Below are 23,526 nucleotides of genomic sequence, written 5' to 3' on the forward strand. Positions count from 1 at the left end.
AATACATCTATATAAACCCCACATATTTACATATTCATATACATGCATATAGTATATACATGTGCATATATTCTTTTATTGCTTACATATATGCATGGATCTGTGGTGTGTATATATATACACATTCATATACACATTACAGACAGAGAGAAAAAGCTGGGAAGAAATCAATCTGACAGGACCTATCAGGCAAAGTGATGAAAATGAAACAAAACATAAAAAACTTTTCAATTAAGCAAACACGGCTAAAAACCCACCAAGTGAACATTGAAATGTGTTTCAGAATCTTATACTACTCTCTATACACTGATGATCATTGCATTAAATTGTTTCTGTGTGCTTTTAAAATAGATGGAATGTAGTTTAAATAAGGCTCATTCTTTCCAATTGCCCTCACTTACATAAATACTTTCTCTCATCTTTGTGACTTACAGGCACCACTAGCAGACGCTGCTCTCTCAGTGTTCATGGAGTGGCCTTCTGGGAACATCCAAGCTTTGCTAGATGCATATCAAATGAGTACAGACACTTGCAGCATTCAGTAGGTGCAAAGCCAGCTTTAGTACTTGCTCTGTTTATTCATTGCTAATCACTGGTGTGAGAAAGAAACTTATGTATTTACTCTCAAGTCAGATTTCTGATAAGAAATGCCAGGAGGAAAATAGACCTAAAAAAGAATAATTTATATTCATGTATATTATTCTGTTCTTGTATATTGCTGGTGTTTGAGTGAAAGAAGCTTTGTCTTACTGTAGAAATGGAAAAATGAATCAGATTTGCTTTTTTTATGTCCACTGCATGAAATTTAAATAAGGGTCAGAGGTAAGACACACATTTTGGTTTATTAAAAAATGACGTGTGAATAAATGAGATTTACTGGAAGGGTGACCTGCAGAGTAATTTTATAATAGCTTAAATCCTTTAAATGTACACTAAGAAGTCAGAAACAATATTTCTTTTTGCTACCAAATTTAGAACTTCACCTTCAAATATGACAATAGGAAACAATTATAAGGTAAAGCTATTGCAGTGTCTTGGAAAAAGTAAAGTAACTCTAGATGAAGATATATTATCTAGTTTTTTTCAGTATGCTTAACAAAAACGTTTCTTTGGAAAGCATATGCATTATACATTTGTCCACTGCCTAACTATATTCATATGCATAGATGTAATACATTGTATATATTGCATTACAAATATACTACCATGGTCTATGCTAGGTATGTTGAATACATTCTATTCCTATGGCTGAAGCATTCAGCCATATTAATATGATTGTGGGAAGAGCTCCTTTGAAGATTCTCATGGACAATGGCTTTTGCCTGCATGATTATTTTACTGACATTCTTGTTACTCTGCCTCCTTTTCCAAAGGCCACTGCTCCATTAATCATTCAGCAGATGAGCAATAATACAGCCATGTGCTTCATAACTTCCCACCCTCTCAACCAGGTGCAATACTTCCATAGCATGTTTAAAAATCTTTGTTGGCTTGAAAAGTAGTAGCCTGGCTGCCATTCCTCAAATCTGACTTGCTACTTAGAGGAGATTTTGATGAATTCCTTTGAGCTGCATTTCTGTTTCATTAGACTCCAACTTAATTGAGGCCTGGGATTCAGTTTCAGGGTAAGCCAAAGCAAACATTGTTTTTAAAATAACACAGAATAAAGTGTCAAAGCAATTTTCCCTATTACAGAGAAACTTTCCTATTTTATACAGCTGTCTGCATGTTGCTCTATCGCTTTAGTGTTCATACTGGAAAAAACAGCAAGTTGGCTGTAACTTTTGCATTTTATATTTTTGATATTTTATTCTTTTGCAACAGCTGCACATAGTATGTCTAAACATACTTCATAGGTATGGACAGCAATACATTGGTATTTCATTTGCTTAGAATCTGTAGTTTGGTAAAGAGCACAATAAAGGCAATGACTGGAGTTAATGTATACACAGTTTTGAATACTACTAATGTCATATTGCAGAACAAAAAAATCACATTTTGTGACTGAAAATATTAGATATTTCAGTAAAGCACATTACTTCTCTTTTACTTGCTATTTTTGTATTTGAGTATTACAATCTTCTGAACTATTTAAAGGATTTTGAAAGATTTTAAAGGATTTATTCATCTTGATCTGCCTGACCAGAAGACCATCCCTTTAGAGTTTTGTTCCTCTGCTCTTACCTTTTTACATTTCATATAAACATTTATTCATAGCATTGATCCTCATGCCACTGATTCTGTAGTGTTATTCAGCCTTTTCTTTTTATGTTATTGCTAGAAGTCATCCATAAGCAAATCAAACAGTGGGAGATGTTCTTTCATGTTATTCAGTGGTTTGACTTACCTGGCTAACTTTTGGTGAGGCACTGATATTTTCTGAAGAGCTGCAAGCCTGCTTGGCAGGAAGGGGTCATTGTTGGACAAAAGAAGGCATTTCTAACCCAGATCAGATTTATCTATTCTTCTCTATTTCCTTTTTCAAAATATTAAATATGATTAGACCACACTGTGAAATAATCTTTTGCCAAAGAACATTTAAAAATAGCTAAATCTTCTTTAAAATTACACAAGCATCTAAACATCATCTTATTGCTGCACAAATTTTTAGTCTATTTTATATGCATACAAATTAAAGGAGAAAAGCAGATTTCTTTTAAACTTGGGAACTGTTCACAAAGAAAATCAGCTTGTCTTACATCTTACTGCTTCTCAAAGTGAACACCACATCATATTTAAAGAATTGTAGAAAATAGAGGTAAAGACCTATAAGGTCATCGCCCTGCAAATGTAGGCTTGTCCCCCCACGATACATATGTCAGCTCTATAAATCCCTGGAAATAGGGCTTTATAAGGAAGCTGCTGACAGACGGTGTTGCTATAATAAATATGTGTTCTTATGAAAGCATTTATGAGATGCTTCAGTATTCTTAACTTACCAATAATGTTATTTTACCAACTGAGACCAGGAATAGTGGGGGGCGTCACTCAGTTCTGTGAATGTTCCTGTAAAATCTGAGCCTGAGCTGAATCCCTTTTATTTCTTACCTGAAATACATGAAACAAAAACCAGTGCATGGTCTTCAAAATTCTGAAGCTGATTTAAAGCAGTTGATATACATAATATACATACAATACTTAACACATTAAAGCACCCCCCCAGAGGAATACAGGCAGGTCCCTGTCTCTTTGTCCTCCAAACAAGCCACATATGACCCAGAACTATCCCAGAAGTCATGTAGTTGAAATCACATGCTGCTGTGCCCAAGCAAATACTTTCTAAAGAAAAACATTTCATATGCTGGGAGCCAGAGAATACTGCCTTGGCCACAGACCCTGCTAACCTGGCCACACAGATTCTGGACTGGAAGCTTACAGTTATACTAGTAACTAAACTAAACAGGGTGACTGCCCAAACTTAAACACTGCCCTTGCAGTCATCTACACTGTTTAACTGTTTATCTGTTAGCATACTCCCTAACATGATTTAAGACCATACCAGTGAGCACTCTCCCAAACAATGCTTAGCATTCTTTAGAGGATAGCATGGCAGAGAGACCATTCCCAGCAGGCAATAAAATCACTGTTTTCTGGGACAGAGGGAAGGAAAGAAAGTTTAGCTTGAAGGATATGAGCAGTCTGTGTTCTTTGTCCTCACAGCGAGACAATATTGCCATGGCTATTTTATTTACCAGTATTTACTATTTATATAGTAAAAATTCCTTACATTTGGGCAGCTTGCACTGTAAGTAGAGATGTTTAGGGCTGCAGGTATCCATCAGTAAGGCTGCACCTGGACTACTGTGTCCAATTCTGGGCTCCCCAGTACAAGAGGGATATGGTGTTACAGGAGCAAGTCTAGCAAAGGGCCATTAAGACGATTAAGGGACTAGAGCATCTCTCCTATGAGGAAGGGCTGAGAGAGCTGGACTGTTGAGCCTAGAGAAGACTCAGAAGACTCTTATCAATGTATGTAAGGACTAGAACAGAGGCTACAAGGAAGATGGACGCAGGCTCTTTTCAGACATCCGTTCCAACTTCAGTCATTCAATGATTCTGTGATTCTGTGACTCCCATGAGTCCAGAAAATTGGAAATTCACACAAGGCAGAAGTCTAGAAAAGTTAATTCATAGACTTCCTCTTTAATATTGGTATGATTTTTACCTTCTTCCTGAAGAGAACCCTTTCCTACAAACATTAACAGAGGTTTTCAGCAGATCTCCACATTAATCCAGAATTCTTGGCTATATATAGTGTAGAATTTTACTGCATAATCACAGGTGATTGACCACTGAAGACTGTTTCCTTACTCTATGTAGCTACAGTAGGTTCACTGCCTCACACACAAAGCCTCTTGTATTTTTACAATTTTCTCTATTACTCACCTGGAAGTGACATGGGACAAATGTCAACCCTTAAAAAGCAGCATTAAAGTAGCAGAAACCCAGCTAGTGTTGCATGTACTTCAGCTTGACTCATGACCAGTATGAAGACCAATATGATAGCTGTAAATCATGCTAAAATGACACTATCTTTTCATTTCAAAATCCATTTGGAAGTCTATTTGCAAAAGGTGAAGAGTCAGTAAAGTTAAAAATACACTTGAAATGCTAAAGATAATATACTTTGCTCATAACCCCCGGCACCACGAATAATTTATCTCTTTTTTTCCAGACACTTACAGAATGTGCCAGGCAGAATTACTGCCTCTACTCAGGATAGGCATGTAATGACACTTCAGATCCAGGGTACTGGCACCTCAGAAGAAAGCAGGGTTTTCCATTGGTTAAATGAAATTGTCTAGACAGGTGGACCACTTTTTGATACATATATCAATATTGTACACAATATTCTATTGAAACAGCTTCAGAGTAACTCACAATCTTGAATTAATACATCTCCTCAATATATGCTTGAGATCAGGTTCTTCTGCATCTCCATTTCTTGTTAATGGGGAACTGAGTGAGACCAATTAAGCAGGAAATTTCTCTCTGGTCTTCTGAATTAATGTCTAGCCATGGTTCCTTCTTAATGTTCATACCTCTCCATATGACAGCACAGAAATTCCCTGGCATGGTAAAAATATAATAACGACAGGGCCCCTGAAGAGACTATACACTGGAACATGATGAAACAGTGAAGGGGAACAGTTTGGCTTCTGGACTAGAGATTGTCAGTCAGCTTGCATTTTTTGAGGGCACAGTGCCCTACACAATTCATGTGTAGGAGCTTGAGTAATAGCAGTTAAGAGGATGATGTACTTCAGCTGTGCCATAAACGTACAACCTGTACTTTCATTAGTTTATTTTACCTTGTGCACTATGGAATACAGGTCCCTTTTAAATCTAGGGATGCTAATTAGATCTCTTTGAATAATGGAACCAATTAGTCATGAATAATTTATCCAACATTTTGTACAAATCAGTCATCAAATGAATTCAACAAATACTGTTTGACCAGCTTAAACAGCTGGTTGACTAATATGAAAAATTATTCACTGAACAAATTAAGGGACAAAAATAACAAAACCCATGAAATAAACCCTTGGGAAATTATTCGGTTAGCTCTAATAATAATACTTTAAGAACCTAATCAGGATTATTCTTACTAAAGCACTGTAAGTGGAAAATGCAAAGTGATAAATAGATATGTTTTGCCTTATTGAATCAAGACATAGAGGATCAAATAATAACTTGATGAACAGAAAAAGAAACATCACAGATTATGTATCAGTTTTTGTTCTGGATTTCTTGTATTGCCCTAGTATGTTTGCAATACCTGCAGCTTTACTTTAAAAAAATGCTCTTGGTCAAGCATGGTGTTTCAGGACTGTTAACAGTCATCTTTGCAGCTAAGAAGGAATATTTTGCCAAATGATGCACAGTTTGTTTCTTGAGAAAGAAGGGATTACAGCAAAGAAAATCTTCCAACTGTCTGTTTTATTGTGGATGGAGAGGGAGTAAAGTCATAAGGTTGAATAAGATCTAGTGGTAGGGGATACCCTTTCTTCAGTTCCTTCTGGATAGTTCTTGGTCACATACTGATCACCAGATTTCAGTTAATAGGGAGAAACTTGCCTGCTTTCTCTAATTTCAGATTATATTCTCAGAATTTGGAGGTTTTTTCTCCTTCTGTGGGCTAGACATGGTTTGGGTTTTCATGCTATTTTACCAAATCAATTACTGCTATAGCAGAAGTTATGGACCTTGTTAAAGCCTATTCTCTCTTTCTACCTTTGGCAAATAGTTTCATTTTCTGAAAACTGAACTCCTTTGGTCTAACTAGCATATTTTAGTCTCTTTAAAGAGTATCTGTTGGTAACTTAATGGATTGATATATATAGAAAGGCATATTAGGTGATGATCTAATGACCCAAACTTAGACCGTATAATATTATGAAGTATGCTCATTGCTTATTATCTTCTTTTATCTGGAAGCAGAAAATGGTCTGCCTAATCATTTTACCTAAAATTGTTTACTTGAGCTAGTACTTGGTTAATTTGGACTAGTATTTTCTAAGACACATTTTCATAAAAGAAAGATATCTCCAAAATATTCTAAAGTATTATTCTGCATACCTGAAATTTTATAAGTAGATGAGACATTACACAACTCCACTGACTGAATACACTGTCAAGTTAGGTTTAGCATCGCCGTGAGGGATTGCAAACTGAATCTTGTTGCCCAAAGGCATTAAAGCAAAAGACACACCGTATATTTGTATTTTGGCTGCCACAACTACCACAAGTCCAACTGGACTGTGTAATTGATACTTTGACACAGATCAACTTTAAATTGGTTTTTGCACTTATTTCATTTCTAGGATTTCAAGTGTATCTTAGTAAGCTGCAACAATAGTTTAGTATATAAGGCAATATCTAATTTCTGGTTTGGTCTCTATTGCTTTCTAGATTTAAGTTTAGAAAGGAACCGTCATGATTAATCAGCATGACATCCTGCATGAACTCTTTTTGAACTAGCATATCTCTCATAGGAAGGCATCTAGTCTTCACTGTAAAAAGTAAAGCAATGGAGAATGCATCTTTTTTTTTTTTTTCAATTTTCAATTCTCATGGTTTTGCAAGTTTCAACCAGCACACTTCAGATTGGTTTGATCTGCTGAGAAATTTCATGCTCTGCTTTGATTCTTTGATTTTTATTTTTACTTCGTTCATTTGGATGAACAGGGTAAAATCTTTCCTGAGAATAAGAAATTCAACTATTTATACTATGATGGGATGTGAGTGACTGCAGGACCAGGAATAGAATCAGTGATTAGGAGCCCATAGGCCTACCTGAGATGGTATCTGAGAAGAGTCACTGAAATGCCTCAAATAAGAGTTAATTTCATTTTCATACTCTCTTGAGGCTTATCAGATTTGGTACATTATAAGCAAGAAGAGCAAGACCCCAGCATTAGGAGTGTCCTACATCATCCTTTGTATGAACAGCTGCTTCTGAGAGGCATAGCTAAAGGCTTCTTCATCTATTCTTAATTCATTCTATGGATGACAGCCACCTAAATTAGAAAAAAACAAACCAAACAAAAACCCAAACAAACACAAAGAAACCACTCACCCCTTCCCTCAACCACCAAATCCCCAAACCAAGAAATAAAATACTTGAATCAGAGCTAATGTAGAAAATGAAAATGAGATTAAAATAGTTTGGTATGGAAAAGCAATGAGTTTTCATAGCTTATGAGATCTTTATGAAATTAATATCTGAAGCCTGTATGACCATTTTAAATGAAAACCATTAATGAATAAGATCTTACCATGGAGTATTAGAAGCTCATTTTTTGTATAAGGAGAAGATACTTGAATATATAGGGTTATTCTATTTTCTACTTTGTCATGCATGCATTCTAAAGTGATAGGAATTATTGAATCAGAAAAAAAGATAATTTTGTGAGGGATCTGCTTATATTAGTAATATATCACTGACTCACCACACCCTGTAATAGCCCTTTTGCCTAAAGTGACACTTCATGTAAATGGCTTTTGGACACCCTAGTTGGGAAGAGATTTGTACTATGCTCATAAATAATGAGGAAGACTAAAGCCTGTCATCAAGACACTTGGTTTCTGAAGTTAATCTCCAATATTACAAGAAACTCTCTACTAAAACATCCCATTTTCTAAACCTGTGTAGCACAGTTTTCAAACCTGGATGATTTAGTTGCTTTGATTAAAACTAGGTACTAATTTGTGCCAATTTGAGTGATACAACACCTAAATCAAACATGCATTCATGTAAACTTGGCTGCTTTTCTATCAGAAAGAGGAAGTTGGAAAACCGAAAAACCGTTTAACTCTTGAGAGTTAGGAAGGAAGAATCTGCATATGAAATATCATACTGATGTCAAGATATTAGCACTTATGAGGGAGCATGGGAACTTATGCAGGTGAATCTTTGCATATCAAACTGATAATATAGCCATAAAAATGCATTTCTCCTGCTTCTAGTTCATGCTATAATTTTGTTTCCCCTTTTTCCACAGCAGCGTTATTCACAATTTTGCAAGTGCTTGGCTAAAATATAATTTGATAAAAAGAACTCTGAGGTGAATAATGATTTGCTCAGCTGCAGCTCATTAGAGATGATTTTGTTTTTCCAAATTATATTACAAGGGCAGCTATCAGCCTGTCCATGTACTCCTCACTAAAATGACTGCTGTTCTCTGGTGAATGAAAGGCTTCCTCCCCCAAAAAATTACTGCTCTTTTTTGCTAGTTTAGTTGCTTCATTTCTTTTTATATAGCTGCAGAGCAAAGCAGCCAGGCTGAGTTTTGTAAATTTGAATGTACAGGCCTCAGTAACAACAATTTTGTTCTGCCTCAGTCTGTCCTTATATTGGTATATGCCAGCTCTTCCTCTTCACCTTTGAAGCCTTTGATAGGCAGGGGAGTTATATCAGCAAATGATCAGCCTTCCTTGCCTTGCCTCCCTTGTAAGCCCAGAATCCGGAGGTCAGCTGTGTTTTGTTACCTCTGTATCTTGACAGCAAGATAGCAAATTATTTTCTCTCATCAGAAAGCAACTGATCAAGAGATTGTGGCAGGCAACAATTTTCCCCTGTCTCACTAACATTTTCCCATTCTGCATGGGAGAAGATTAAAACTTCAGAAGAAAGCTAATGACTTCAGTATTGCTGTTTGCTTCATGGTGAGGGCACTCATTTGGTTGTAAGAAAGCTCTGCCTGCTTTGCCCTGCCAAACTCAGTGTATGGACTGAAATGTTGGGGTTTTGAGTGCTTTTAACACCACGTTATAAAGCTAGTATGGCTTTCTCAGTCTCCTAACAGATCTGCTTCACCCTCTGTAAATAAATATGCACTTTGCCAAAGAGAGGAAGTAATCCAATAATTCAGCCACTCAAATGAAATATATAGGCTAGAAACCAACTGCTCCATTCCAAGTGAATGGTTGCTTTTTCCATAACTGTCTGTATTACAATAGGTACCAGAAATGAGCAGCTTAGGAGGGGAATGAAATGTGTTTAAAGCTACTGTTGTACCTTCTCCATTCACAAAATTATAGTTCTTGATCTTGCCAACATACACACGCACCCCAGTCTTAGAGATGCTATACAGCGGGAGTAAACATTTACCTGCTATGCTGCATAAGCACATCACAACTTAATTCAACTGAGTAAGTTGTTTTTCTTCCTTTCTGCTTTTGAATATCTGCTTTTTAATAGCCAGTCAATCCCACTTGTTAAATTCAAAGAAATGTCCCTGATATCATCTCAGCATCCATAATCATCTTTCCATGTCTGGTTTACCAAGAGTAATCTGTGTGTTAATTGAAATGTGTTCCTGTGGTTTCTGTTGCTGCTGTGTCTGCTGTAGCAGTGAGCAGCTGAGTGTTCCCTGATAACATTAATATTCCAAACCAACCAACCTGCAGCCAACAGGTGAACGCCACTAGGGTATGGCAACCGGGAAAACAAAAGATGAAGGCTATTTAGGAACTCAATAAAGAAATAATTCATCTAATTTTCCCTTACAGTCTACCAAAACTGCAGGAACCTTCACTCCAATGCAGCTGCAGAGTGACTGCAGGAATCTGGCTAGGCAGCTAGCAACGAAGTAGTAACAGCATCTTTACACTGACAGTCATTTCCCTGCTTTTTTGTCCACTACTTCGTTTGCTGCATTCTCGCACCATAGTTAAGCTCAGATTTGTTAAGTATGTAAAGCACAAAGGATTTTTTACTTGCCTATTACTTAATGCAGTACTCCCATGAAGAAATTAGGGCTCCCCAATAATGTTAATTTCCTTGAAGAAAACATTCGTCCTGCAAATGGAAGTGAGAGTCATTGGAATGACTGTATAGAAACATAAAATCAAATAAATATATAAATATGTTAAAATCAAATAAACATATAAATTGAAGCAGTTAATCAGAGCCTTATGTTTAAGGGACACATACTTACCAGGATGATCATGTACTACTTAAAAAAAAAGACAGCTCATTCTTAGTACGTCCCTTTGTGACACCCAACCTCAACCATTCAGTCAGTATGGAGAGCCAGGAGACTTTACCTCAAGCAGTGTTATGTTTGTCATAGAATGCAAACAACTGTCAGAGTCGTCATTCTCCTTTTCCTATCAACTCTTGCTCTTGTCATGTGGTATTATACATAGATAACAAAAATCCTGAAGACATGCCTTCTGGTTAAAGGAAACAACAATAACAACAAGATCTCTCACACAGCATGCCAACGTGAGCAGGATTTAATCACAAATAACTGGAACATTTAATAGCAGTACTTAATAAAATAATGATAGAAATCCTGGTCAACAAACACAGTGATAAATATAAGAAGAAATACAAGCACCAAAAGAAGTGATCTGTTTACTGATTATTCATTTCTCATCCCTAGAGACATTTGTTACTCTACTGAACAGTAGTCTTAACTATTCAAAATATCTATTAAGATATTTTGTTGAATCCATGTAGAAATCAAAATACTGAAATGTGAAAAACGTTAAAATACTTTATAATTACTTTGTCACTTATTTGGTGGTTATATCTTGAGGAGGACTGGAATAAGTGACAATATTGATGATGATAAAAAAAATGACAGAATGGGTTAAAGTGGCAAAAAAAATCTCTTGAGAAAAATAATGAGTCTTCTTGTGAAAAAGAGCACAGAACAAACCAAATATTCCTCTGAGCTGTTCACATTCTTTTTCTAAAAGCATGTTAGACTTCCACAGATACTAGATTTTTTTTTTCCAAAGATTTGCCAATACACCTCATCACGTACAGAAGAGCACATACTTTTCTCTGGCATCTGTGCAGAAATTCATTTTGCCTGAGATGAATGCACAGTATTCTGTGTGATTAAGCTGGCTCGTTTTCTCTAAAAACAAATCACTGTTTTGAGCAGTATTTTGCCTAAGAAAATGTAAAAGTATCTGACAGTGGGATGACTGTATATAGTGAAACAACCCTCATTTTTGTTTTCATCAATGTAAATTTAGAATAAGTTCCTTAAAGCACAGAGTTGCAGTGATTTCAGCTGGGTGCACAGAGGCAGACTAAGTCACATTATCTGCAGAAACTTGGTGCAGCAGATTGCACGCCATGACAGTGGATAAATGCAGGAAGGTAAAAGCTCAGTTTCAGGGTATGCCTTAAACTTTGATGCTTCTGGTTGGGGTAAATTATAGGAGGCTTTTGTTTGGGTTCCAGAACCTTTGCAGTGACCTATTACAGAATTACAGAATTGAAAGGAAATTCATGAGACCATCCAGCCCAAACTCTGTCCCATCAGAATCAGGCAGACTTGCATTATTCCAACATTTTGTTTTTCTTGACTCTTATTTAGGCCTCTAATATGGAAGACTGCATAGTCTCTTCAGGTAAACTACGGTAAATAATTTCCCTTACAGTTGGAAAGTTTTCCTTAGTATATATCCTTAATCTTCCTTGACACAATGTATACCAACTATTTTTTCCCTTTTCTATTATAAACAAAGGGAATATTTGATTTCCTTCCTCTCTGCAGAAACTGTTTATTAGTATGCTATGATCTAGATTGAGACTACTAACTAATTTCACTGATGACAAAGTGGAAAATTGTTTTGTGTTGCTTTAGCAATCATCTCCTTCATTGAGATTGTTGAATGTATCAAAAAGGAAAAAGACTTTTATATGACATCAGGTTATGAATATTCAGATGCATACCTGAAGACACATAGCTGTGTCTTTAGAATTTACTCCATCTCTTTTAAAAGATGGATGAAATAATATTCTTGAACGCTGAAATAGCCTGAAAATAAATAAATAAATTGTAAATAATTAATTATATTACGGGAAAGTAAATGAAACTTCTAGATTCTGTGCTAAAATAGTTAAAGGACTGTCTGCTGATAATGAGAACAAACACCCTGTAATGAAGTTTTTCTCAAATCTGAAAGGAAGAGCTTTCTCACAATGACATCACATTATAGTTTAAACATCAGCATGCTACATGAGTTCAGTTCAGTGCAGGTTTATACCTATGGGCATACTTCAGCTGCCAAAAAAAGTTTTTCTGCCTTTCTCATTTCTGTGCCTAACTTCAAGCACACAACCTTTCTGGACCTTAATGCTGCTAAACATAAAAGTAACTTTAATGCAAAATAATTAATTAATGTTTATTGAGGGGTTACTATCAATTCCAGCCTCAAGATTAGAAGCCACGGAGGTCAGGTAATGTGATTCAGAGCATTTAAGATAAGTTTTCAGGTGTTCTGGATTGTTCTCTAGAGAAACCAACACTCTCAGGAGCTTTTAGGTTTGTAATACAGTTGTGTAATTCAAGAGACTATTTGAGGTGATGTGAATATTCCTTCCTGTTCTGTATCTGAAGATCATTATCAAAATACAAGTGTTGGTTTGTGGAAGTGCAAAGCAAAGTGGTTTGTAGATTATGATCAATTTCAGGGTATAGTTTTATTTCAAACTATCTTTCCTTACTTCTGTCTAACACTTCCTAATTTGGGTTCTTGTAGTCCCCACTACCATAAGATGTATTAATGACATCATTAGTAATACCTAGCCATGAATCCAACATCATCTTAAAAAATAATGAGAAAAGGATGATGGTGTAATTAATTAATTACAAATTAATTCAAATTAATTCAAATTAATAATTTTTTTCAATCTTTTATAGGTTTCTCAAGGGTTCATTGTTTTCTGTCCTTTTAAACCCTGTCTAGCTGTTAAGTTTGCAGTAATTATTATGGAGTAATAAATTTGTACTTCAATTCTGGAGGCCTGAGTGCGTTGACTTTGTAGAGGGTCATTTTTATTATACCATCCTTTCTGATAAATCTAGGGACAAAGGCAGTTGGACCCCGAGTCAAAGTCCAGTTAAACATTTCAGTAATTTTTCAAGTATGCAGACATATAGTGCAGGCAGCTAGAGTTTGGGCTGACGACTGAAGTATCACTTTAACAGCTGCTTCATTTCACTATCTCATGGCTCATAAACTTTATTTTTAATGATCCTGCCTGTAAAACCACTAAAAAATGACCTTCACAGAGAACTAGAAGGACCTACAGTGGTGTCAAAATAGCTTTCTTGGACAGTGCATAATATCACTGACCATAGAAAATAAGCAGTATTTGGTGAGAAAGACGTTATATGATTATATATAAATATCATTATATATATAAATGATATATAAAATATTATATTTTATATATAATTATGATATGCATCATAATGATATATATATGATATTCTGTATGATATTCTGTATTTTCACACTGAAAGATTCTTGTGGTAGCTGTGCAAGTAATCCACTACTTTCAACTCATACTAATCTGGACATTTTCATTGGCTTTAATAGTGTTGCACCTGTCTACATCAAGTGAATTGTCTGTGATTTTAAAGTTGTATTTAGGAGCTATAGGCTGTCTTACAACAAGAAGATACATTATGTAATAAACTGATAATAAATAGGCTGCTAATTCTTACCTTGCCCTGCATGTTGCTTGCTGATCTGTAGCCAAATCTTTCTATTAATTAACTCTAATATTCACCAACTTTCCTTACCTGAACACATTGCAACCTTCTGTTTTGTTATGCTACTTCTAAGGATATGCTGCTAGTCTAACTCAAGGCAGTGTGGGCTTGGAGGGATAGCTAAGGATCAGGGAAAGGAACTTCTGTGTTGGAGCTTGAGAGGGTGAAGAAAGGATGCTTGCAAAGCTGTGTATGAGTGGTATGGCCCAATAGAGGAAGAGTACTTGTGCTGGGAAGCTGATCTTTGTGCGTATGCCATTTTTTCAAAAAACAGTTACAAATTGAGCTGTAATTTTAAGAACCAATAATTCTGAAGTACTTTAACCACCCGCACCCAACCGCAACCCTGGCTACTTCTGAAGCACGTGTAATAATTTAGTCCTGTGTCATTGTGGACACTTGCTAGACCTTTTTTATCATTGTGTGCACAAGCAATCAAAACGTCTTGCTGAAAGTACTAGAGGGTATACTGCAGCTCCCACTTCTGCTGCTAGAGATCTGTAAAATTTTTCACTGAAAATAGAGCTTTACTTGCTCAAAAGCCTAAAAAAGAGTCAAAACTATGATGATTTTAATTTATTATTTGCATTCCAAAAGCAGTTGAGACCAAGATTTCTGTGTGCTATGCATGGTCCAAAATAAACTCCAAATTGGCCCCTGCCATCTTTAAAATGTGATATTAAAGTCTAACAGGAGCAAAGAAAAAGAAATGGGGGGGTGAACATACAGGTGGAACAAAAGGAAGCAAAATAATGCAATATAAAATAAACATGCTAAATAGTTCAGCAACTTTCCTACCAGCATTTTATACAAGCATTAAAGGCGCAGTAGAGTTGTTATGACTGACCACTTTGCTGTTGTTACTGGAATTAAAAGAATCGTTTTATTCTCTCTTAAGCTCTGCCTTCAAGTTGTGTGATGCCTTTCCCACCGTACATCCTGAGGCACATGTTAGATTTGGGAGTTCAGCTTTACAGACTGTCTTTTATGTAGTATGTCTTTTGAGCTTGACTAAAGACACACTGAACATTGTTAATCCTCAAAATCTGGAAGTATGCTCTGGGGTCAATGAACAGCTGGATGAGTTCCAGCAAAAGTTCTATTATTCTGTGTTACTGTGCTAGCTGATGCTCTTTTAATTTGCTACCCAGACACAACGTGTGAGCAGATGAGTCAAATGGCAACATTTCACAGGAAGAATCACAAACCAAGTTCTTGTTTGCCTTCTCTTTTTCCCAATAAAATAGTTCATAATGTTATGTATACAACATCAGATCCCTGAGTATACTCAAATTAATTTTCTTCCATTCTCCCACCTTTTTCTCCACTATTATTTTCCTGCAAGATTACTTTCAAAGCCACTCTTTCTAAAATGAATAGAAACTGCACAAAAGAATTTCTGCAAGAAAGCTTCTTGCCTAATTACTTATTACAGCATTCTGAAGACTGAGGCAGGTATTTATTTGTTAAAATAAATAAATAATTTACTTTTAACATTTTATTTTTTATAAATAAATTATAAACCCAATAGTTAACTACCTCGGTTCTCCTCACTGCAATTTTTGTTGGAAATACTTGATAGTACAATTATGCTTGTACCTCTGTACTCATGGTATAGAGTAGGTTCATTCCTTGCCCATGCTGCAGTGGGCAGGTGTTCTCCCAAGTCTTAAATATTTCTAGGGTTTGGGCAAGCCTGTTGTGGTCCATAACAATCCCCAGCTGCTATAAAGATGACTTAGGGTCATAGACATATCTTGAAGAAGCCACTTTGCCCAGCCCCGACTGTGTTATATGTATCTAGTTTATCTCAAGGCTGGTTGAGAATGTAACCAAAATATGATCTAACAGCATGAAAAAAACCCAACTATTTAGATCATGTAAGATCTAAAAAAACTATTTAGATCTTTCTCAGCCTTGGCTGGCCTTGTGACATCTTGTATGCATCTTCCTGGGATGCTGAGTCAGGTTTAAGAATTAATCAGATCCACAAGTTAAGCTTCTTAGCCAGTGGGATTCTTCTACCAGCATATGCGTTTTGGATTACATCTATCACTAGCCCTGTACAGATCTGCTGGGAGAGCTACCACTAAAGTATGCTCTCTTGGCTGATACACAGGATCAATTCGTAGTTTAATTTGCATTTCTTGAAAAACAAACAAGATTGTTCCAAGTTAGCACCTTTGTGGCGTTAGTAATACAGAAGAGAGCACCATAATCAGCTTTTACTCTTGCATTCACCAGCCAAGCTGGGCTGGCAGAGATGACGGGTATACTTCCCTATAGTAAACTAGATTATAACAAGGAGTGCCTTAGCATTTGCCCCTTTCAGAGCTCTTAGCTGTTTAATGAGTGGCAACAGTGGTTCTACAGCTGTTCCTCTGAGGAAGACCAGTTTCTTGCTATATCATGGCAGTAAATTAAAGCCGCAGTCCAGGCCATAGACTTCCTTTGAGAACATGGATTTTGAGAAATTATTGGTGTCCAAACAGAAGCAAATGCGTGAAACATGACAATTTCAGAATCTTTCACTACAGAATCCATGATTCTCTAACAGACATAATAATTCTGCCATCATAGTCTGCTATTTCGTCTTCCCTTTAACAGGATGAACTTTGTTATAGTGGCTTTAATATTTAATATTTTGGCTGTGTTTAGAATTTATCATACCTTTTTATCAGTAAAGTAGGTTTTGATATTAATTTTGTTCTTCTGGTACAGATTAAAGAGCACCTTGCCAAGGGACAGAGGATGTTGGCTGCTGATGGCATGTCCCAAGTAACCAAAACGCTATTGGATTTAACTCAGAGGAAAACTTTTTATGCAGGGGACCTTCTGATTTCTGTGGAAATTCTCAGAAATGTTACAGACACGTTTAAAAGAGCAAGTTATATCCCTGCTTCTGATGGGGTGCAGGTAAGACAAACGTTATAAGGGTAATGTTTCTATTGATGGAGTTTATGTTTATTATACTGCATGTCCCCTGTTTTACACACTGAGGAAACTAAATCTTCTGAATGATTGACATAAACATTGTTCACGTAAAACTAAGATACAAGTGTAAAATAGGAAAAGAGTCAGGTACATTTAATGAGACAAATATCCAAAACAACATAGCAAGTGAAAAATATAAAATTATTTCTTTGTAACATTTATTTCAGTATCTTTCTCTTTCAAGGTTTGGTTTGATTGATAGTGATGTGTTGGAATGTTTTGCACTAAGCAGTTCAGTAGTGTTGTTTGTTCTAGTTCTTTTCAGTTGAAAATCTATCCATAGTCTTTAGCTATGTAAATCAGTTCAAATAAATAAAGCTCATTAAAAGTGCACAGGAGTGATGGATAGCACATTTGATACAAATTTCCTATTTATTTCATGTGTTAGATTAACTCTTCTTGTGCAAGAGGTCACTTAAAATACTGTCAGAGCTAAAAACACTATAATTATTCCTACTCAATGGTCTGCACAACTCACTGTGTACTGTTCATTAAAATAAATATTTCACAAGACTTCTAGATCAGGATACTGGTTTCATCTATATCTGAGAATTTTAGACACTTTTCAAAGACTGTAAGTGTACTGAAAAAGAATACTAAGATGGTAGATGTATATATTATTTATGGAAAAAAGTGTTTCATGATCACTCATAAATTATTAATGAAGTTATTCATGCAGGTCATGTGCATGAACTTGTTTGTGTAAAAGTAAATACATTTTGGAATATGTGCAAGCATATAAATGGAGGTATCTTGGAAAAGACAATTTTTCCAGAATTATGTTTTCGAGAGCTTGCTATTATATTTTATTTTTCTTTTTTTTCTATGCACAAAGAAAAATGAATTTCCATAATTAAACCAACATTCCTTGTGTTGGCCTGTAGCCAGCTGAAAATTTTATTTTTTGAACAGTGCTTTTCACAAAATATTTTAGCTAGACAATACATTTTTTTTAATTGAATGAAAGTCAATATATTTTCCTATTTACATTAAGTTTTACTATAAAACAGGGTGTTATTTGCTGAAAATTTTTCATGCATCCAATAATCTCATAGCCCAGAGCGACTTCTTAATTGTTCACAAGCACTAAAGAAAACTTTGGTAGAGCCAGCCTTGAGAAACTTCTTGGCACAAGTGATTTTGTTCATGGGCTTAGCAGATCAGGTCATCTGCAGTTTACATTAGAGAGCATTTGATTCTTTTCCCACTAACGACAGTGCCAAAAGTTCTGTTCACTTCAGCAATGTAGATCTGTTTCCCAAATTCATAGTAATATACCATCAGAACTTGGAAAAATGATTAGTATTATTTTAATAATTTTTGATGAATCACTTTTTAAGTGAAGAGATGAGAAAAGGCAAAAATTGGTAAGCCATATTGTGAAGGGAATAAGGAAGGATTTCTCAAACCAGAGAAATATCTGTATTTCAGGATTAAATGTTGAAATACCAAGGGGTCTTAAATCCCAGATAAAAAGAAGGCACTGAAACTCAGAAGAAAATTAAAAAGTAAACGTTTAACAAATTGGATGCTAAAATAAAATCCAAAACGAATGCATAGTATTCAGGAAAGTAAGTAAAATCAGAATTAAGCCCATGTTTTGCACAGGGGATATATTAAGCAGTGTTCCTATTACTGACTTCTGATGATATAAAATGAAATCTTAGCTTGGTAACATCAGTTTAAATTTTACTGTCAATTTCTCAGAAACCAGGATATATGCTACCATACTCTGGAGGATTGTTTTTAATCTTTATTTTCACTATCACATATTTTTATACTTTCTAGTCCATCATCAAAGTAAGTGACAAAAAGGTAAAAATGAAAAGAATTTTCACAAAATACCAAGATTCTTCTTTCTGAGGAAGCTCTGTGTGGTGTTCTAATTCCATTCTATTTTTTGCACTAGATAAAGAGTAAAAATTCTTAGGTGTTGGGTTTTTGTTTTAAAGAAATTCTCAGAAAAGCATGAGTGAGGTTTAAAATCCCTGAAACTCATAATTTGTTATTTCACATGATGTAAGAAAAGTAGATTATGAATTATGGGTAATAGTACTTTTTAATACAAAAACAACACTTCCATTAATACTGAGAAAATAAAACTGTGTATGTCTTAGTATATTTGTTTCTTATACATTCCATCCATCTGTATAGTCCCTAAACTGTCTATAACCTTTGGCTTATATCCAATATTAACATTCATGAATAGTGCCAAAGATCTTATTTAGACACTCCATAACAAAAAGAATGAAAAGTAAGATCAAATTTGAAAATTTAAGGCTAATTACTCAAAACGAAGATGCCATTGCCTGTTGTGTTGTGTAGAAAATGCCACTTGTATAGGCAGATAGATACCAATAGCAAAACAAAGTATGTCACAGAATCACAGAATCACAGAATCATTAAGGTTGGAAAGGACCTTCAAGATCATCAAGTCCAACCACTAATCCAGCGCCACCATGTCCCCTAAACCATGTCCTGAAGCGCCACATCCACACGTTTTTTGAACACTTCCAGAGATGGCGACTCCACCACCTCCCTGGGCAGCCTGTTCCAATGGCTGACCACTCTCTCAGTGAAGAAATTTTTCCTAATATCCAATCTAAACCTCCCCTGGCGCAACTTGAGGTCATTTCCTCTTGTCCTATCGCTGGTTACTTGGGAGAAGAGACCAACACCCTCGTCGCCACAACCCGCTTTCAGGTAGTTGTAGAGAGTGATAAGGTCTCCTCTCAGCCTCCTCTTCTCCAGACTAAACAACCCCAGTTCCCTCAGCCGCTCCTCATAAGACTTGTGCTCCAGACCCCTCACCAGCTTCGTTGCCCTTCTCTGGACACGCTCCAGCACCTCAACATCCTTCTTGTAGTGACGGGCCCAAAACTGAACACAGGATTCAAGGTGCGGCCTCACCAGTGCCAAGTACAGGGGCACAATCACTTCCCTACTCCTGCTGGCCACACTATTCCTGATACAGGCCAGGATGCTGTTGGCCTTCTTGGCCACCTGGGCACACTGCTGGCTCATGTTCAGCCGGCTGTCAACCAGCACCCCCAGGTCTTTTTCTGCCAGGCAGCTCTCCAGCCACTCCTCCCCAAGCCTGTAGCGTTGCATGGGGTTGTTGTGGCCGAAGTGCAGGACCCTGCACTTGGCCTTATTAAACCTCATACAGTTGACCTGTGTCCATCGATCTAGCCTGTCCAGATCCCTCTGCAGAGCCCTCCTACCCTCCAGCAGATCAACACTCCCACCCAACTTGGTGTCATCTGCAAACTTACTGAGGGAGCACTCAATTCCCTCATCCAGATCATCAATAAGGAGAGGATGGCAGGAAAGGAACTACCTTCAGGACAGGATGGCAAAGTAAGCTGTATAATCCCCTGATCCAGCAGGGGATTGTACAGCAGGAAACAAGGTTTCTCCCCAAAGAAGTTAGAGCAGTATAATCCCATTTATATTAGCCACAGGGATCATTGCTGTCAGTCAGGGATTAACAGGGATTGCCCAATGCTTTTTTCCCTCCACTTTACCCCTCTCACACACACATTCCCTATGCTGAAGTCCAAAAGTGGAGGTGACTTAAGGCTATCCATTAATTCCTCCTAGGGAGGAATTCTTCTCCAGCTGTATAAAAGGATTTATGACAGCTTTATGCCTGCAGAGAGGTCAAAGAATTTGGACTGGAACAGAAAACTGCAGCCATTGTATTATAGAAGAAAAAGATTGAAAGGAAGGAAATTAAATTAGGAAAACATAATTGTCCATTCCTGACTGTAACTGGCATTATTCACAAAAAGCCTGGGCAAAAATAAAGGACTCCAAAATTTGGCTCTGGCTCTCACAACATTTTCTATAGCATCCAGTTCAGTAATACGTAAGCCCTGCCATGAAGGAGCTTGATTCTACAAGGAGGTCCAGTGTTTACTGCAGTAATACCATCAGATCACATCCATAATGCTTCTAAAATTTAGCCTTCATACCTGCCAATCATTTTATTAAAGGGCAATGCTGTTTCTTGCAGCATTAATGTGATGAACAAGAAAATAGTCAAAGTAGGTGAAAGACTTTTTAACCCCTATTCCCCTGTCACCTATTTTTGTGACCTATCTTGTATCTATTCTTTACTGAAGCAGCAAAGCCATTTAATCATCTCTCTGTTTAATTCACAAAGCACTGGTATTGCTGGCTGAAAAATCTTCATACATCTCAGCCTCCACTGCTACTATAAATATGACATCAACCATGGATAGAAATAGAGGATAAAAAAGATCTTAAGAAGCAAAATATTCTTGTCATTAGGTTCATATGTATCATTTATCGTTTACTGCCAAGTACAAACTATATGTTAAATCAGTTATTGCTCACCTTTTGTTTGTGCTTGGGTCTCCGATGATTTGTAAGCTTTTTTACATATGTTTCTGTTAATTATTGGTCATTTTAATGTTTTCATGTAAGTAAAATAAATGTAAAATTTAATGAACACAAAACATTATCAGCAAAACCATGTAATTTATCATCTGCAAGAAACATTTATAACTCCTGAGTGTTTTTCAGGCAATCTAGGCCATTCTCAGGTAGATGTCATTACATGGACATGGATGCTTTTGCAATTAAGGCTTAGAGTTTCTGCAGGGGAATCGGTGGCTGCAATGTAGTGCAAAACTAGCTTTGAACCAGTTCCTCAGTATGACAAATTATCCCACACTGAGCTCCATGCTGCTGCAGCTAGACTGTCGCTGGCACGCTAACAAGTTAAAGTTAGCTAAAATTTCTGTCCACTGAATTTCCACAGTATTACACTGGAAGAGTGCAGAACTATCATGCTTTAAAAAGTGTTTTCCTCAGGCAAAGTCCCCCCTAAGGCTGACTCTGAACAGTAGAACCCTTTGCCAAAATCATAATGTCCTCGGGTAGATGTGGTTATAGTGCCATGAAACTGCTTTGGCCAGTATAGTTTGTATTACTTGGGGGACCAATAAAGCTGTACATTTTTCCTAGCTGAAGTTGCATTTACACAATTACGATTCGCCAACCGGGTTAAACTGGCAAATCCTTTGTAATGATGTATTTTCCTTGTCTGTTCTACTGACGATTTTAAATGAAGTGACTTGTCATCTCTAAGCTATAATACCTTTCCTTTCATATATTTACCAGATTGCTATGTCAGACTGTGGTACACAGTACTATAATAGTGTATTGGGTTTGCATGGCAAGGTTTTGGTAGCAGGGAGGCTGCAGGGGTGGCTTCTGTGAGAAGCTGCTAGAAGCTTCTCTCATGTCTCACACAGCCAGTGCCAGCTGGCTGTAAGACAGATCTGCCGCTCACCAAGGCCGAGCCCATCGGCAATGGTGGTAGTGCCTCTGGGGGAACGGAGTTAAGAAGGGGGAAAAGTTGCTGCACAACAGAAATTGCAGCTGGAAAGAGGAGTGAGAATATGTGAGAGAAACAGCTCTGCAGACACCAAGGTCAGTGAAGAAGGAGGGGGAGGAGGTGCTTCAGGCACCAGAGCGGAGATTCCCCTGCAGCCCTTGGAGGACCCCACGTCAGAGCAGGTGGATGCACCTGAAGGAGGCTTTCAACCCACGTGAAGTCCACACTGAAGCAGGTTCCTGGCAGGACCTGTGGCCCCGTGGGGGGACCCAGGCTGGAGCAGTTCGTGAAGAACTGCAGCCTGTGGGAAGGACCCACGTTGGAGAAGTTCATGCACGACTGTCTCCCATGGGAGGGACCCCAGGCTGGAGCAGGGGCAGAGTGTGAGGAGTCCTGCCCCTGAGGGGGAAGGAGCATCAGCAACAATATGTGATGAACTGACTACAACCCCTGTTCCCCGTCCCCCTGGGCTGCTGCGGGGGAGGAGGTAGTGAAAATAGTGAGTAAAGTTAAGCCTGAGAAGAAGGGACGGGTGGGGGTAAAATGTTTTTAAGATTTCTCAGGTGTTTTATTTCTCATTATCCTACTCTGATTTGATTGGTAATAAATTAAATTAATTTTTTCCCCAAGTCAAGTCTGTTTTGCCCATGACAGTAATTGGTGAATGATTTCTTCCTGTCTTTATCTTGACCCACGAGTTTTCATTATATTTTTTCTCTCCTTGTCCAGCTGAGGAAGGGGAGTGGTAGGGCACCTTCGGTGGGACCCTGGTGACCAGCCAGGGTCAACGCACCACAAATGAATACTAAATGTAACTCTTTTCATCATGCTTTATTTTCCTACCGAATACCTGAAAGAGATTAAATGTATTCCAGTATATCAGCAATATGTAGCTATATTTTCCTCTTCTTATCTTGTTTGACTGGAAATGTCCTTTCTGTATCACTGCAAATTGGATTAAACCATGAGAACATTTTTGTTTTATGTCCTGTCTTTAAACCCCATCATCCTGTCCCCATACATACTTGTAATTTTCACAAGGAGATTGCTGAGCCATTTCCTTTCATTTCATGAAGTTTTGTGTTACTGAAGTTTATGGAAAGTTTGCTACTGACTTCAATGAGAGAATTGTGC

At 37.1% G+C, this 23,526-nt stretch overlaps 1 protein-coding gene across 1 annotated transcript in view; it reads left to right on the top strand.

Moving 5' to 3' along the window:
* Nucleotides 1-23,526, top strand: part of ADGRB3 (adhesion G protein-coupled receptor B3) — a gene marked incomplete at its 5' end in the record, with an annotated part of 485,010 nt that overhangs the window by 212,577 nt on the left and 248,907 nt on the right. The window contains 2 exons of the mRNA XM_081997317.1: nt 435-541; nt 16,752-16,946. Of these exons, the coding sequence (XP_081853443.1) occupies nt 435-541; nt 16,752-16,946 (302 nt within the window). The remainder of the gene's footprint in view (nt 1-434; nt 542-16,751; nt 16,947-23,526) is intronic.

Source organism: Phaethon aethereus, assembly GCF_964289735.1.
Source record: "Phaethon aethereus genome assembly, chromosome: 3".
NCBI classification, from domain to species: Eukaryota; Metazoa; Chordata; class Aves; order Phaethontiformes; family Phaethontidae; genus Phaethon; species Phaethon aethereus.